Here is an 18,159-nt window from a genome sequence, read left to right on the forward strand (position 1 = left end):
ACCACTACCAGGCCACGCCCAATTGGCACATACCGAACGTCTATTGGTCGACGAATACATCCCGAGCTCTGATAGGTCAGTTTCGATAGGTTTCCCTCAGAACTGCAAGACGCCGATATTGCATTACATTGTAGCAAAATGGCGACTGTCATTCAGAATCCACTAAAAGCGTAAGTAATTGAGACGTTTTGGGTTAAACTGTGATTAATTAATTTGTTTCCAACTCGTGTGGTACAGCTAGCCGTTCGTGCATGCTAACCCTGGTCGCGAGTGTTCGGCCGCTACGGCTGTCTAATTTCATGTTGGTGTACTTCTTGCAAGGCAAAGTAGCCTCGATATAGTTGTTTTATTTTCACAAAGATTCCAACGTGTCGACTACAAACGTGACATTACATTGGCACAAAAGCAGCTTCTTCGGAGAGTGTCGCCTTCCTCAGCTATGTAATTTTAATTTAACCCAAGCAAAGTCTCGACTCTCCGTTGCTTTCGAACGAATTGAGAGACGATTACAAAAAAACTCGGTTGCTTTTTGTCAAGCGACGCGGCTGAATATCAAGTGACATTCCAAGAGTGCTTTCTACTTTTGCAATTTGTCGACATGTCAACTTTGGTTTGTCGGAGCGCAGACGTGGTCAGGAGCCGGAGGAGGAGGAGGCGGAGGCGGCATTTTGTGTTTGAATGCTCGTTGGCCAAATCGACCAAAGTGCCAGCACAGACAGACACTGGGGAGAAGATAAATTTCTGCCACAAAATTCTGTGCAATTTTATTCATGTTCATTCCGTCAATGCTATAGTGCTCCACCTTATTTCTTTCGGTTATCCTTTGTTCACATGCATTGCCTCACTGGTGCACATCGGTCTTTTTCTTCTTTAACTATGATGATTTGCACACTGAGTCAGTTCATCCTCCTCCTCTACCTCCTCCTGTTCCTCCTCCTCCTGCTCGTGCAACGACAGCAACCATGCTCCACTGTGCCTTTAAGTAGAGGAGTGCGAGAGATTAGCCTGGTCTGGTCCAGGATCCTGGACCCATCTGTCAGAGAGATGCTCCAACAGGGAGGAAGTGTTGAATACAAGCGGGAGAACCATCTGCTCCTCCAAAAAGAGGTGTCCCTCTGGCTCCATCTTTCCTTCCTTAGTTCGGAGCTTGGTGGACCTCACCACACCTTGCCCCGTCACCATCGTTGCCAGTACGCGTTTCCTTTTTGCCCAGCCCTTTGCAACTGTTCTTGTGATTGGAGTGGATTGTTAATCAAATGCATGCGGCCCACACAACATATGGGGTGTGTGTTGTATTCTGCAGTTCACAACTACGGGGGAGACAAGCCCACGATTGTAATTCAACATCTAATTTATGGTCTGTAATGTCTGTCGTCTTGTTCCACCCATGTAGGTGCTGTTCTATGGTCATTCTTAGCAGGATAACCCCCACCGGTATTGCCATCGAGCAGAAAATCTCACCTAAATCTGTTTAGTGGCCTATGCATTTATTACTAGCTGTGCAATAAGCTCTATGTTGATGGCAGCCATACGGCTCAAAGCAGCACTTGAGGTTAAGACCCGAACAAAACCTTATTAATACTTTCAATTTTCACATCACTTGTGTTTTTTCATGGCTAATCTTGCTGGTTTTCGAAACACAAAATCCCCAGTATATGCTATCAGGTGTCAAGGCTGAATTGTATATGAGGGCCACACTTAACAGAACAATTACGAAAAAGTGTTACAAATAAAAAGTTGGATTTTATTCATGAAAAAAAGCCTGTCATGAAGAAAAAAACCTCGTAATATGTGTGTAAAGTAAAACTCTTAACAAAATATGACGTTGCAGGAATGAATTTGTGCTTACAAAAAATCCGCAAAACAACTTGGAATGTGAGAATTAACTGTATTTTTGAGGTATAAAGTCAGTTTTATGAAGATGTTTTCTAAAGAAAAGCTAGTGTTATTACAAGAGTACTTTTTGGGAAAAAAAGATGAATAAAATATGTAATATTACGACAACATGACAAAGGTCATACAAATATTTTGTTTTGAAAAAGGTAATTTTCATAATTGTCAGTCATCACATTAGCTGCTTGTACCTATAATAGCATAAATGAGACAAAAATTTGTTTTTGACATTCAACGTCCTCCAGATGTTCTTGGATAATGCATACAATTTTCCTCGTATGGATTAAAAATATTGCAAAAATATTAGTTATTGGTACAAAAGAGTGTATTTTCTCACAGATTTTCAATTTTATTCTAATATATTTCAACTAATATTCCATATAAAGCTGGTATTTTACCCTTCTACTGCCCGACGACAGCTGCGATGAGCTACAGCACGCCCACGACCCGTGGTTCGGATAATGGATGGATTGATGATTATTCCAGGTCATACTTTGTTCCTATAAAGTAAACACGATGAAGGGTTTGAATCCGCCATTACAGGATTCTGGTGTATGACTTCATTTCACACTTTAGTCTGATTTATAATTAACAGCACTTGACGCTAATTGGATGTTGCTCCAGAGAACCAGCTTCACCCTTTTCTGTATTAAGAACATTCACTTTAGGGAAATAGTTTGAAATTGGGCTGGGGAGATGGTGGAGCACCCACGATATGAGGTCTTTGTTGATCTGAGAGGACAATAATCACTGGAATCAGATTAATGTGAGGCTTTGAATATGAATTGAATAAAGGTAAGCTTGTCTAGACATTTTTCATGGGCACATCTTCCGACTAGAGTGAAATCACAGTGGGCAGATCCTGCCCATATGCCACATTCCAACCAAGTGGTAAAACTCAAGTTTGGTTTGTGTGTTGTATGATTTGTAGCAGTAAACCCTCATCTGTTTTCTTCATGAGGTGTATCGACATTATGGCTGTCGGCTTTGTAAATTGTGGCATCGTAGAGTGACACAATGTAACACGGAGGAACGCACTAGCCAGTGGAGGATATCACACCATGCCTATTCTTTCTTGGCTTGTTGTTTACTTCAGGAAGAAGAGAAGAAACAAATGACAATTCACCCAATGAATGTTTGAAACTATTTTGGTTTAACATTTCAGATGTAGAAAATGAACCCTTCTTTTGGCGCCGTGTAACTTTTGATGATGAAATTTGATACACTAATCAAAAAAACATTATAGCCATTGTGGGACGATGCTCTAAGTGTGACAAACACACATTTGAATGCGATCCAAATAAAACGACAATCTGTGTTCTGCATGCAACCCCCCCCCCCCCAAAAAAAATACATAAAAGTCTGTGGCAGCCATGGTAGACAGATGAGTAATAATCCTATTGTGTCACCCGTTGGAATACAATTCACCAGCCACGAGCCAAGAGATCAGAAGAAAGAATGGTATCACTCATGTGGTGTTACGCCATTTGTATTGTCATTGATTCAATGTCGTTTAAGAAGGCATTAAAAGGTTTCACCAGAGCTGATCTTTTTATTGGAACTTGATTGTTTTTCTGAACTACTTTTACGGTACATATAAATATAAGGGGCCCTTGATTAATGACAGTCATTCAAGGTTATGAATGGTACTCAATGAGGTACTGTGCAAAGTGGATTAAAAATATGTTACTGCACACATATTGTGTCACATAAATTATCCGAATGTCCACAAATCAATGTGGAAAGGACTCACTGGAAAATATTTGGAGGAGGATGTCATCAGATTGCAGGAGAAGAAAAGCTTAGTTACTGCCATTGTTACCATGCAAACAAACAATCAAAGTGGCCTTGGTGGGATATATCATGGTTGTATACAACCATGCGTACAGTATGTCAACAATCGTCTCGACTGCAGTTTATCGATCTCCACCCTCTACCCGTCACATCTGCGGTTGCAGCCGCACTGTGGTAGAGGTAACATCGTGGTGCAAAAAAGTAGTAAGGCTTAGTTCGTTTTTTTTTTTTTTTTTTTGAGAAAACTTGCATATTATGCCAACGTGAAAGGAGCTGTACTGCCGGTTAGTAACATTGTTACTTTGAATGAGTCACGTCTGCTGGGGATTGGCTCTGTCGTGTGGTGATCTGTGGTCCGATTTAATGCTGTTCATTTTGTAGTCGTTTCCTGCTGTTGGTTGTTTTGGTGTGGTAGCTGCAGCTTCCTGCGAATGAGCTGTGCGCCTTCACAAAACAAACAAAACAACAAAGTAAGACTTGTCCTCTAGTTGCATGTGTCTCGCTGAGGAGTCCCCACGACATTACTAGAAATGCAATGTGACATGCAAAATGAGCGTTGACACATTGTCACATTACAGGCTGTAATGGAGGCCGACCGCTGACAGGAACGCACTGATAACGGCGGGCTACGCTGGCTATATGATTAGCTTTTGTTCAATTTCATGCACCCGCTAACTGTATGATGCGAAAGCTGTGTAGTACATGCCAGAAGCGGAGCTGAAAGGCTCACTTAACCAGAATGTGACTTTGTTTTGGCACTGTCAGGCTCATGGGAGTGTGACAAGAAGAGATTGGGTTGGACCAAACCACTTCATTTGGTGGAAAAGTTCAAAAGGAGTGCCAGTTAGCTTATTGTGAATGCCACCATTCAGCACTCATGTTACATTTGTGTCAGGTTTGTGTTGTGTAGTTTGCCTGTGCTCAAAATCGATGACAAATGTTGCAAACTACTCTTTACTAGAAATACCGTATTTTCAGGACCATATGATGCACATTAAAAGGCGGGGTGTGAGTTACGGTTGCTTTTTCTATATTTAACAAACATTGGTGCATTATATTATTGTACGGTGGCATGATAAAACATGCTATCTTAAAAAATATATAGCATGCATACACATCGCATATGTTTTGAAAAAGGCAGCGAGAGCAAAACTAAGTTCGGTTGTAACTTTTTGACGTATTTCACAATGTACTTTTTAAAACATTTCAAATCAATCGTCTAAGCTAGGAATGTGCGGATTGGTTGAGAGAATGGTAATGAAAGCCAAACGAGGCCGGCAGAGCAGCAAAATAAACGATTCAAATCTCCAAGAAAGCGTTTGACTTGATCTAACGCAGAACATTTCACTTTCTACAGCAGTAGGAGCGGAAGATGGCCAGCTTTTCCTTGCAATCTGCTGGATGTTCCTGCACCATGGTCATCCTTGTCTGGTTGGACCAATGGCACCATTTCATAAAACAAAAGCACCAAGCACCATGGATTAGTTGATCTTGAATTTGCTTGCGGATGCTCAATTCACATGATCCTGAAGGCTTGCAGTTTAAACTGTGTTTCGTAAGCTTCTCTCTTCATATGTGCCATTTTCGGGATGTTGTTCTGCACAAAGCACGTAACGGCACTATTTAAACCGACTGGTGGGGTGCCTTTAGCGTCGTATTTCACGCTCACCCTTCCCACATTAATGTCCGCACGCTGTCCTCAGTTACGTCCGCCTTTCCTCTAGATAAGCAACGTGTCGACGCTATATCAGTCAGTCAAGGGGGTCAGTGATCCAAATCACACCAGCAGCATTCACAGATTTTGGAAATCGTTACATACACAAGGCATCATTAGGGACCTGTTCATTTTGTAGAAAATTTAAGACTTTCATGTGCGTCTTATGGTTGTGAAAATGGAGTATTTCCATTTCAGTGGCTACAGCCCAAAATATTGCAATTGCTTTGCCCGATGACTTTGCCCTGTTGTTCAAGTGAGGAGACAGAGCAGAATAATTTACATTTTGGAAAGTAGTGTGTTTGCTGATTTCCAACAGAGAATCCAGGGTAAACCCTTGAGGGTGTCATTCTCACCTGAAGAGGGTGGCTTAAAATTAGAAACATTCTCCCAAGTCAGGTTTTGATCAAAAATGTCATCTCACTACGTTCAAAACAGTCAGACTTTAGATTTTCAATTTTCATTGGAAAAAAAAAAATCCTTAAATGCTCAGTGAATTTTCATTTGACTATATTTTTATTTTTAAATTACAATTAATGTAGACATGTTAAGTTTGTTCACAGCTGTGTTGTGTACCATCCTGAAATTTAAGTCAGATGTCTGGTTGGACATGAAAAATGTTGACTTTTGCTCAATAAGAATGTGTCAATCGTGTAGAATTTGATTAGTCTACAAGGTTGTGTTGTCTATGCCTTGAAGGGCTGGCGGTGTCATGGAGCTCACTACTTTACAGTAAACAGGAAAGTCAGTCAAGCCCACTTGTGCTGAACAAAATTACTGTAAATGCAATGGACGGTACATATTTTTCAGGGGTTCCAGATTCAGGATTAGAAATGCTAGTTTGAGTCGGAATGGCTTGCCAACTTGCTATGTGAGCCGATTACAATTCAGAGATCGACTGTGCTTCGGCTGTGTCAAAGTCCCTTGCAAGCATAGTTCCGCTACATTTATCTGTGATGCTTTGCTGACATCATTCCAGCTCAATTATGTTGCCAACTCCAAGCAACCACTTCATCATAATAACAAAAGCATCGCTCAAGATCGGTCTAGCAACTGATGAGGCGGGGTGAGCAGTGGCTCACTTGCATGAGACAAACGCCCCCTCAAAACAGTTTTTCGGCAATGGTCAAAACAAAGTGTAAGGTGTACTGTAAATCTTGATTCTTAGGCTATTTTGAGAAAAGCCTGTCACAGAAATACTGTAGTATTTAGACTGAGCAACTGTGATGTCATTTTCAGTTGACAGAAAGTGGGAAAATGGCCACCCTCTGAGATGGGCGAAAGTTGCTGCTGAACTCATATTCCACAAAAACAATATTGAATCATTTTTAGACGAGTGGAGGCTCAGAACACACTGTAAAGAAAAAATTGGGATCAACTTCCACTTTGAGATTCATACCAGTGGTACTTTGGGATTGTTTTTACATGAAACCGATTTGTTGTGCAAAAAGAGTTTGGAGGATCGCTGGACTGTGCTGGAAAAAGTCATGTCAGTGATTGAATCAATTTCAGTTCGGCTTTCATGACGTTCATTGACTACAATCTAAACTCTTTGGCTATTCAAGCCTTACTCCCCAGCCCAAACCAGTATTTTACTTATGTTGGTGAGTAAAAGTGAAGCAGCGACAGAATAACTTTATAGCCCCTCTCTACCACCTTACAAGGGTTAGAACACTCTCCTACCTTGTGGCTGGGGAGGGACTCTTTCCCTGAGTAGTCTGCACCAACCCAAATACTTTTAACCACATATTTGTTCTCTCAACTTGACCCCCCGCCTACACTGAAAGGCAGTCGCTGAGCCTGATTAGTATCCGGCGTTCAACTTGAGTGGTCTCAAGAGCTGCTTCCATGTGGCATGCCTTTCGAGTGCGCCTTCAAAGCTGAGCCCACTTGAGGGACCATTTACAGCCAGTCTGTGCTTTTGGAAGCTGATATGTCATGTCGCGTTCCATCAGTGATGTGTGCTGATGTCGAGGAATGGCAGTGAAGGACACAGCCCAGAGTTTGATGTGCATTTGGAGATAAGTGTCACATTTAGGGATGCACGTTTGAGGTTCCATGATCGACTCTGTCAAATTAACAATTAATTATTTTTTTAATATTCTTTTAAAAGGTTGGGAGAGTTTCTGCACACAAATCCAATTTGGTCCCAGCTAGTATCTATGCGTGTTCTTTATTATTTTGAAGCTTTTTAATCATTATTTAATGGGGAATTTGACAATGTACGTACTCACTCATGAATTCAGATATGGGAAAAGAGAACAACGGTTGCCAATGCCCTGTTCAGCTGTTAATTGAATATTTGGAGAGCAGTAAAAGCATAAACACAATGAACAATAAACACACTCCTCCGAAAGATTCTCTCTGCCACGGCTCCTGCCTAAGTACTCGTTCTCAAAGGGCCTGCTTCTTAAAGGCACATATCTGACACAAAAGGTGACCGTGCATTTGGATTCCTAGTCCCAACTCCGTCGAGCCATCTTGCTCAATCTGTTGGAGCTGCCAAACCTTTCTCCTGCTTGACAGCACCTGAAAACTCTCTGATGTTGTCAAACCATTCCAAAGACCTCTCTTTTGTTCCCATTTTCTGTGCTATTCTTTTTCTAGTTCATTTCTCTTGGTGTCATATTGGCACCCTTGTTTACATATTTGTCTATTTTACCCCCGTCTCAATTTTACATATGGATGTATTTCTGAAGTGCTTTCTAATGTGCCAGTTTTAAATGTGCCATATGAATAAAACCTAACATACTTAATTACAGAAACTATGTGTACAATCTTTTCTATACACTTGCATTTTTTTACGTGTGGGTGTGTTCAAATATGTTTAGAAAGTGTGTTGTCCTGAGTTTAGGTGTTTTTCAATAAGTTGGAGTTTTCATACCGCTATGTACAGCAGATGTCAATCTATTACAATTGGGTCTGTAACGTATATTATCAATATGTAATTTGTTTGACCTGGAACAACTCTCATGCACCGATTAGTGACAAAAATAATATAATACTCTCAGTACTCGCGGCGTTGTACAGTCATGGATTACCCACCCACCGTATATCTCGCCCTCCTACATGTTATCGTGGATGATTTAGAACATGCATTTATAAATCACATTATTTAAGCTAATAAACAAAGGCATATGCCTAATCATTTGGAACACAGTCCGGATTGGGAGGTCTCACTGTAAGTGATCAAATGGTATTTATTTTTTTTGCCTCTTGTCGTCTTGGAATCTAGTGTACCTGTGACTCTCGCCGCTTGTTAGCCATGGCATCACACGCTGTGGCTTTGTCCGAGCCACAGTGTGGAAGGCTTTGTGCGGATAGCATTCCTGACGCGACTGTTCATCTGCTATGCATTGTCTTGTCAGGAGCTAGGGCTGGAGGCGGAGAAAGCGGGTGAGAGCAGGACAAGCAAGCCTCCCGCCTCCCCAGGTCCACTTAACGATTCCAGACTCGACTCGCGGCCGTCAGCTCATTAGTCTGCCTTCAATATGTCTGTCTTCCTAATGTCGTAATCGAAAACATGTGGAAGAATCTTATTATGCCACGCCGATGTGGAGATGCCATGTTGCAACTAACAACGACCAGGAGTCATCGTTTGGCCTCCCCCGGTAGACAACAGATGATAGAAATCGAACACGTCGTACTTATTCACGAGTCCCAGCATTTACCCTCCATTTTTGACATAGTTAAATTAGAACCTGCCCTTGTGCGCACCACTCGGCCGGGATTAATTAAGTAGGCTAATTACCATAGCAGGCATGTGGCAGAGATTGAGGGTTTGACTGTGAAATATCCTTCGCCATCCCACTCTGAATATTAACACTGAAACGCTGAGGGACAGCCAAACTCTCAGTGGTGCTCAGGAAAGTGGAACTAAGTCCAAGAGTCTTAAATGCTCTCTCGTCACCGGAGACACTTAATATGGACCAGGCGGGAAAGGAGCCTGGCAAAGAATCTCTCAACATTTTCATCACTTGTTCAAGTAAAATAATCATTGTCATTTTTTATGCTTGTCATTAGCAATTATTCTTTTGGCTTTTTGTTTTTAATCTAAATATTTATCTCAATTTAAATGAACAAAATTACCCCCCCCCCCCCCCCCCGCCAGAAAACTTAAGCTCAACTTTTGACCCCACATTATTTTTATTGATTTGCTTTGCTCCTTTTGCCTAACGGATGCATGTTATATCAGCCAGTGTGACTTTAAGTTGGTTAAATAAGTAAATCCAGTATATATAAAATAAGTGAAATTCCTTTCTTGTGGCTAACCTTGTGGGGCAACTGCTTTTCAGATTGGGTGACCAGTTCTACAAGGATGCCATTGAGCAGTGCCGCAGCTACAATGCCCGCCTGTGCGCCGAACGCAGCGTGCGCCTGCCATTCCTGGACTCACAAACTCGTGTGGCCCAGAACAACTGCTACATCTGGATGGAACGTCATCAACGCAGCCCAGGTGGACACACACACATGCACACGGACTACAATTTAATAATTACTGAAACTATAATTCTTTATGAGGTCATCATTATTCATAACATGCATAGTCATTAGAGCTGGGTGATATGATGATATATATTGCAAAGACAATGCGTAGCAATGCATCACGTTATCGTCATTTGTCATCTGTAACAAGCTGGAATACCTCAAATAAGTTTGATTTGATGGGCAAAAACTTTCACCTATCAATCTTATGCTGCGCCACTGTGTGTGTGTATTATATGTATGAACTGTAAATATATACAATCTGTGTGTGTGTGTGTGTGTATATATATATGTATGTGTGCGTGTGTATATAGGTATATGTGTGTATATATTGCATGTATGTAAATATATACAATCCGTGTGTGTATGTATGTATGTATGTGTTATATGTATGTACTGTATGTATGTGTATATGATGATTTAGGAGTCTTGTGTCTTTTATGGTTGAAAAAGATCTGCCCCAAAACAAGTGGATTCGCAGGTACTCTATTGTGCAATTATTGAAACAGTCTCATTTGTGTTCACTGGTTAAGCAGGGGTGGCGGCCGGGCAGATGTACACGTATCCGGCTCGTTGCTGGCGAAAGAAGCGAAGGCTGCACACCGCCACCGACCCCAGCCTGGGCATCTTTGGTCTCAAGCTCGGTAAGTTTATCGCCCGTCGAGATTCACTACCTCTCTCTTGTAGGCTCTTTTCAGTGTTTATGTGGAATAATCTCACTAAAAGTACAGTGTATCTCTGCATTAGGGTGTAGAGCAGGGGTCCCCAAACTACATTTGACCGGCCCTCTAACCCTCCTGTTGTCCTCGGGTCAAAATGACCCGTCACTGTGTTAAAAACGACCCCCCCAAAAACTAAATTATACATTTTTAACTTGAGATTTTATGACTTTTCCTAGATTGTCCCCAACCGCAGAAAAATTGAAATGTTGTTTTTATTCACATTTCCATGGAAGCTGTACAAAGGTGGTCTTCGGGGCAAAATGACCCATGACGCAAATAGCGTTGAAATCAAGGTCACAAAGTTATTTACACACCATAGAATGTTTCAGTGTTTTAATTTTGTCTCAGATCAACTAGTAGAACATGTGAACAAGACGGTAGCAGACATAAACAAGACAAGATAGGTGACGTTCTCGTAGATGGCAGAACTCTTTTTTTTTTGTGGATTTCAAGGGGCTATAAAGAGAGAGAGTTGTTTAGTTATTATTTATTTTCTGTTTTTTTTTCTGTGACGAACTCGGAGAGAATTATTTAGTTATTATTTATTTCATTAATAGTGTTATTATTTGTTTCCTGACTTTTTTTCTCTAAAGAACCTGGAAAGGGTTATTTGGTTATGTGTGGCTTTCTGGGAAACAATAAATGTTTTAAGCTCCCCTACGATCGTTGATGTTACAAACTGACCCCCATCAAAGAAGGGAAAAGTTATGTGGCCCTCTCAGGAAAAAGTTTGGGGACCCCTGTTGTGGAGCAAAAGTGGCTGCCAGTCATTTTTCCACCCAATGAGCCGTGGCCATGTTTACCGGCTGTTGAACTTGTTTTGTGAAGAGAACATTTTAATTAGATTTCCTGCTGCTGAACGCTGGTCCACTGCAGCGTGTATTCAATAATAAATGGTCTGGAATAAAGTTGGGCCTTCTCCTGGCTGTCTCTTGAGACGTTGCGTTGAGCCTGCGCCTCGATATTCTCTCACTATTTTAGTCAGTTTATTGTATGTAGGTGTGATTCTGATTGTGGATCGTTATTGTTTGTCTATGTGTGCCCTGCGATTGGCTGGCAACCAGTTCAGGGTGTGTACCCCAAGACACCTGGGAAAGGCTCCAGCACGCATAAAACCATCATGAGGATAAACTATTCAGATAGTGGATGGATGATTTTTAGCGCTTTTAACTACTTTTATCTCCTTGTGTGTCTTACAAGCAGTTTTTTCACTCATTTAACTTGTTTGTGCGGTCTGAGGCAAACCTGCTGGGGGTGTTTCCACGAACAAATATTTAATTGCAAACCCAATTCCAATGAAGTTGGGACATTGTGTAAAAAAAAAAAAATACAATGATTTGCACATCATGTTCAATCTACATATAATTGAATACACTACGAAGACAATATATCTTAACGTTCACACTGATAAACATTGTTTTTCACTTGAATCAGTTTCGTGGCTGCAACATGTTCCCTAAAAGCTGTGACAGGTGGCAAAAAGACTTAAATAGTTGAGGAATGTTCATCAAACACCTGTTTAGAAAGGAAATTTAAGTATTTTTTTCTTTCTAATGTATTTTTTAACTGGTGCGACTTAGCTTCCGATTAGCTTACAGTCTGAAAAATGCCGTTCCCTTACAACGAAAGATTCCTTCGATGCTCCCCGACTTCTCTGCAAAGCCTCCTAGAAAAGCTAAACTTTCTTTGGTGTCAATCAGACACTTATCGTGCCAGGTGCATACTGACTCTGTACATCTACAACAACCTTTATGAATTTACTGAATCTTTCTCTGGAGCGAGCCCAAAACAATGCGCTTGTTCTCAGGTTGAGCTGAGATTTGTCCATTCTATGTTTTGGAAGTCAAACACAAACACCTTTGTTTCCCAACCACATCTCATTGTTGCCTTTTGTTTTCCACTGAGACAGCCACCCCTCCCCACCTCCCCGCCTTCTACCAACAACTGTGCTGTGTCAGGGAGAGCCCAGCAGAGGCGACACACACACACACATCGACTTACACGTTGTTTAGGATGCTAAGCACGTTGTGCATCTGGCCAGAGGTGGATCAGCACAAGGGAGCCGCCAAAGTTGTGCTCTGGCTAGCAAACCTACTGTCCTGCTGATGGTGTGGTAGTGTGACTTGTGCTGCATGCACAATCAGTTCCGTGCTGCAGGCGGCTGCCAGCTCTATTTTTAGCCCACCAGATCCCATGGGTGAGTAGCGAGGGAGGGGAGGTGGGCCCGTCTCGTCGCGGAGAGTTGAAAGTCAGACACAATGGTGTGAGGCTGCAGTGGAGTTTTATGTCTGATTCTCACCTATGCAGCTTTCGGTTGCTTGTGGTGCAGGAGGCATGTTGGGTTGCATTGGGGATGGTTGGAGCAATGTAGCTGAAATACGTCCGCTTGTCCAACCTCCATAAAGCATCTGCATCGCCATCACTGGTGAAGAGACTTTTCAAATAAGATGCACAATGTGCGCCTCGGAGCTTTTAATTCATTCTGCACCTGCCTCCTCCAATACAGTTTTTCTTGGGAGGCAAGATCTGCATGATGTGCTCAGGTTCAAGTGATGCATCTCAAGGGTCCCCGAGTCAGCACAATATCGAGAGAGTGCAACATCACCTTTCCTTCTCTGAAGAAATTCCATAAGCTGCACATGAAAATAGTGGCTGTGACATATTTGTGTTGTTGAGAAAATGTACACAATAGCAAAGAGGTGCTCCAGCAAACTGCGACTTGCTTTTTTAAGTGGAGAGTGGCTGAAAGAGAAGATAAAAAGACACATACTGATTGAAAGATCACTTGCAGAGTTCAATGACTTCAGCCTTCTGTCGGGTGAAAACACCCTTTGTTGGCACACGCTCATGTTTCTTTGCTGTTTTTTTTTTTTTTTTTTGGACAGACAACGGGCTCATGTCCAAGGACACATTGCCCACCCAGAGCACAACTCTCGAAGCTCTGCTAAGAGGCGAAGGTCTAGACAAGAGGAACTCCAGGAACGACGAAGAGAGTTTGCTGGAGATCCAGGTGCCTTCATTCAGACTAATCTGCTGTGAATGTGAAATGTCCCCAATCGGTGAGCGACCAGCAGTGGTTCACATCACCCATACGGTATCGACTCAGCACTATTATTAAAAATATTACCATGAAACTGCCACAACCCATCTCTTTGTTTTCCTCCACAAAGCCCTACGAGTGATGTTATGCCATTTCCACAACTTCATACAGTCCAAGCTCAAAATTCTATCTTTAAATTCTTATCGAAGCATGAGCAGACCTCAACCAACTTGCCTGTTCAGCCCGCATCTTCATGTGTATCGTTCTCATGTCAGAGAGTCCTCGAGGCAGACGCGGCAGAAGATGCTTTCAATGATGATGACGACTACGAGGTGGACACGCCCAAGAGGAGACACAGAGGCAAAGGAAGGGTAAGTGACTCAATTACATGGTGACGCTTTCAATGTGTGCAGGCTACTGCTCGTATGTTCAAGATTAAGTGGGTGCTCTCGTGTTTGTCTTTAGGGTCGGGGTTCAGGCCGGAGGAAGGCTGAAATGGATGATGACAAGCCATATGTCTGTGACAGTAAGTGAACATTAGAGCAGCATTACATCCTGTAATTTTGACCTTGCATGTGATTGTCTGAATCCTCATATAGGGTTTTAACATCTGAACCATTTTTTATAGTGTGAAAGACCTCACACACGATGAGAGGGAAAATAAATTGCCTTATTGAGTGTTCTTACATAGTGAGTAGTGTACTGTACTCGAAATGACCAACACAGAACACCTCACATGGAGGATGTCTGTTGTAATGCCAAGACTGACCTGTGTGAGGCAGCATGGTGCCCCAGGCAGCATTGCGCACCCATAATGCCGGAAAATACGAGTACAAGACACAAAAGAAGCTAGGCTAACTGTTTGTTTGCTAATCGGTGCATTGTCGTTTTTCTTCTTGTTTTTTATTGTGGTGTATAACGACATAGAAATGTTTAACACTCAACACAACCAGTTTCTCCTCTATGTGTCCAGTAACAGCGCAAGCGACAAATCAAATCTTGATTGGTTATCGTTCAATTTCATGTCGCACAATCAGTGGCTTGGTTGAGTTTAGTCTTACCTTAATATTTTGGATTGTCGGGCCAACTTTTCTCCAACCAGATTGGGAAGCAAAAAAAAAAACACTCTTTCCTCACTCTACAGGATAATTTTCGAGGCATTCAGCTTGTTGCTGACTTTAAAGGGGGGAATCAAGCTCAAAACTGGCCTGGTTATCAGTACTGATTTGTGATTAGCTTAAGTGATTGAGCAACCTTTAAAGAAATTGTCCAATAAAGGTTACAGTAGGTATGTAGGGGTCCTCATTGTTGAATGATATCTACTGTGATTTTCACAGGGTGAAATGCAATTCTTGTCGGAGGCTCAACTATCCTTTGCAAGCAAGTGGATAGTGGAGCTCGGGGTTTATTCATGTTATGCTTGTGACGACAGTAAATGGACAACACTTGTTAAGGCTGATTTTGTCATCTTTTCTTTTCCAGACAGATACAAACAAAGGAATAATTCCAAATCATCAACCTCAGGTAAACTGACTTAGTTTATCAATTGCTGTTTCTTTGCATTTTAATGTGTTTAGATTGAAGGTTTGACAAGACTCATTGCTGTGCGTGTGTGTGTGACAGTCTATGCGAAGCGCTATAGGAGCCGTACAGGACTAAGCTACCACTATACCAATTCCCATCTTACTGAGGAGGACAGAGCTGAGGAGAGGAGCGCTGTCTCATCAAGGTCTCCTTATGTACAACCCACTGACAGACACAAACGTAAGAACTGCGGTTGCTAACTCACCTTGCCTTTCAGTGCTGAAAGTGTGCAGTGTCTTTTCCGAATAAGGTTTAATGTGTTCATCTTTATTCTGGTGCCGCTTCATTGACGTGTCTTCTGGCGTTCCACAGGGGAGCAATATGACCAATTTTATTGACTGTCTGCTAATGACCTACCAGCTCCTAGATGCAACTGCAACAATTCAAATATCTGCAGAAAGCATTTCATGTTTTATTTTCGACACAGTAAATGTCAGTGCAAATTTCCACAGCTAAACCAAAAAGGAATTAGATGAGTGGTTGGCATGTCTGTTACTCAGTACTGAGGTTAAATGAATTGGCTGAAAAAAATTTTTGTCAACAAAATAAAAACCAAACTGCGTTTTTCAAAAATGAAAAAAAAAAAGAAAGAAAGAAAAATAATATCTGAGAGAGGCTCCAGCACCCCTGCAACCCTCGTGAAGATAAGATCAATCTCAGTCTTGTGTTGGATAGTTACAATTAAATATTTTTTGGTGGTAAACGATGTTTTTTTTTTTCACGTTTTTAATCAATACAACTGAAATGTTGACGATGTGATGTGGCAATAAGCAAATTTGTGGAAAAGTCGTGTTGATTGAGCAAACGGTGCATGTCATTGAGACATTTTTGCTGAAGTTTCTTTTCTTTTTTTTTTTTTTTAATATAAATGTTTCTCTCAGGTCCAAAGGCGCCGAGCGGGGCCAGAATTCCCAACCGATACTGTGAGAAATGTCAGAATGCCAACAAGAAGCTTATGAAATCTGGCTCCCCCTGCACAACCTGCCAATGCACACGTGAGTTGGAGCATTTGCTGCTCTGTTTATTGTCAGGATTTTCCCTCTTGGGTCACCACCTTCTGTGATGTCATCTCACCCGAAAAAAAATAAAAACGCTAAAAAAAGGAAAACGGGTAATGCTTTTGATGCTCACTTAGCCGAAGTCCCACAAGATTTGACAGTCTCATCTGCACTTAAAATTGTACTCTCGAGGTCCCACTGTGGATTCACGGAGACATATGTAAAATGTACTTTAAGTGCTTAGATATATATGAATTATCGTGTCTCTCGAGTGACTGCCCAACCAACAAGTGTGTAATTAAACAACCAAGCACTATCGAGTCTATGAATATTGGGAGGAGGAGACAATTCTTGTCGTTTTTAGGTCGAAACAACACCCCGATGCAGTTGAACTGAAACAAACAAAATGTGCTTTCACTGCAGACTTTTAGCTTTAGTTTGAGGGTTTAGCCATCCAAATCGGGTAAGCGATGTTGAAATGTGAAAAAAGCAAAAGTGGCGGGATGCATTCATAAGTATTTTTGCAGATTTTATCCACACATACTCAACCAAATATTTCAGGAGGCCAATAACACAACGCATTCTGTGAAAGCTACCAGAGGATTTTTTGTTTTTAAATAAAAACATCTTTCAAATTCCGAAAAGAATAAATGGAAGGAATGTAAGTTATTTATTCTTTCTGTGTGGCCCGGTACCAGTCGTTACAGACCAAATTGATTTACATATTGCGTCTCCAACTTTCAACTGTTCCAAGTGAAAGCGCTAGCCCTAGTTTGGAGTAATTCTTGGCAGAGGAGGGGCACGACCGCTTCCCTTTGTCTTTCTGTCGGACTCATTTTGCTCCTCTTTCGTCCCGTGAGCCAGCTGACGGCGGCGAGGAGAAGGAGGACGGTGGCGGTGGCAACGCGGGCGGTGCCGAGGAGCTGTTTGCCACCACGTCGGAGAGCGATGCCTCCACCTTTCACGGCTTTGAGGATGACGACCTGGAAGAGCCCGCCGCCAACAGCAATGGATTATCCAGCCGACACAGATAGACACACTCATTTTCCATCTACAAAAAAAGAAAAAGAAAAAAACCATCTGGATTCATCTCTGGCAAAAATCTGCTGCTGCTTTTTTTTTCCCACTCCCCCAACTTTTTGTTTGCAGAAAGCACAACGTGATCACTTCGGGACAAAAAAAAAAGAATATATATAAGTTGTATTTTATCTACTGGACTTTTAATTTATGAAATTTTATTTATAAACATCTATAAATTAAGTCAACTAATGACTTTCAACCTCCTCCCCCGCCCCTCTTTGGAGCAGAAGGAGCATACTATTGTGTGGAGAAAAAAAAAACACTGGAACTCTAAAAAATTTGAACAAAAGTAACTTTTTAACATTTGGAGGCTGTTTTGAATGTCATTGAAGAGCCATTACTGGATCTTTCCGAAGGATCTCGCTATGACTTTGTTGTGCTCCGTAACTGGATGATATTTTTTATTCAAACGTGAAGGAACCAGTGAACGGGCTGCCGCAAGCCAATGGCGATGTTTGGACATGAAGGAGTCTATTTATTTTCTTGATAGACGCAAGCCACGTAGTGAATGAAAGGTAAGCAGATGTGATGAAAATAATTAGCCCGTGAACACTGTTGCTCATACTGCAGATGTTTTTGTTCCCTCCACCGCCTCCCGTTTCTTTTCCCACTTAGCTTTTTCACCAAGGGATACAGACAATTCAGTTTAGCTTGTCACAAAACACATGACATTGGTTAGTGTGTGCATCAATTCAAAATAGAATTTCACGGTGAAGTTGTAATTTCACGACACAAAAGTAGTTGCGGTGTCGGAACAAGAAAACAAGTCGGAGAAATTATTTTCCAGAATTAAGTCCTCGTTTCAAAAGAGAAACGTGTATATTAATAAGAATTCACACACAGGATAGA

The 18,159-nt window shown here is 41.7% G+C and overlaps 1 protein-coding gene across 2 annotated transcripts; it reads left to right on the forward strand.

Annotated features, from left to right (window-relative positions):
• The first annotated feature begins 66 nt into the window (after positions 1-66).
• Positions 67-17,502, forward strand: LOC127614669 (zinc finger protein DPF3-like). Of its 2 annotated transcripts, none has more exons than XM_052086008.1 (10): positions 67-170; positions 9,697-9,857; positions 10,420-10,530; positions 13,494-13,618; positions 13,924-14,019; positions 14,114-14,174; positions 15,131-15,172; positions 15,272-15,412; positions 16,114-16,227; positions 17,095-17,502. In XM_052086008.1, the coding sequence occupies exons 1-10, from the start codon at positions 139-141 to the stop codon at positions 17,262-17,264; spliced, it is 1,053 nt and encodes a 350-aa protein (XP_051941968.1). In that variant the 5' UTR covers positions 67-138; the 3' UTR covers positions 17,265-17,502. The 2 variants fall into 2 exon arrangements, with proteins under 2 accessions (XP_051941968.1, XP_051941969.1); XM_052086009.1 differs by having other exon boundaries at positions 10,423-10,530.
• The last annotated feature ends 657 nt before the right edge of the window (positions 17,503-18,159 follow it).

Source organism: Hippocampus zosterae, chromosome 14 (genome assembly GCF_025434085.1).
Source record: "Hippocampus zosterae strain Florida chromosome 14, ASM2543408v3, whole genome shotgun sequence".
Lineage (NCBI taxonomy): Eukaryota > Metazoa > Chordata > Actinopteri > Syngnathiformes > Syngnathidae > Hippocampus > Hippocampus zosterae.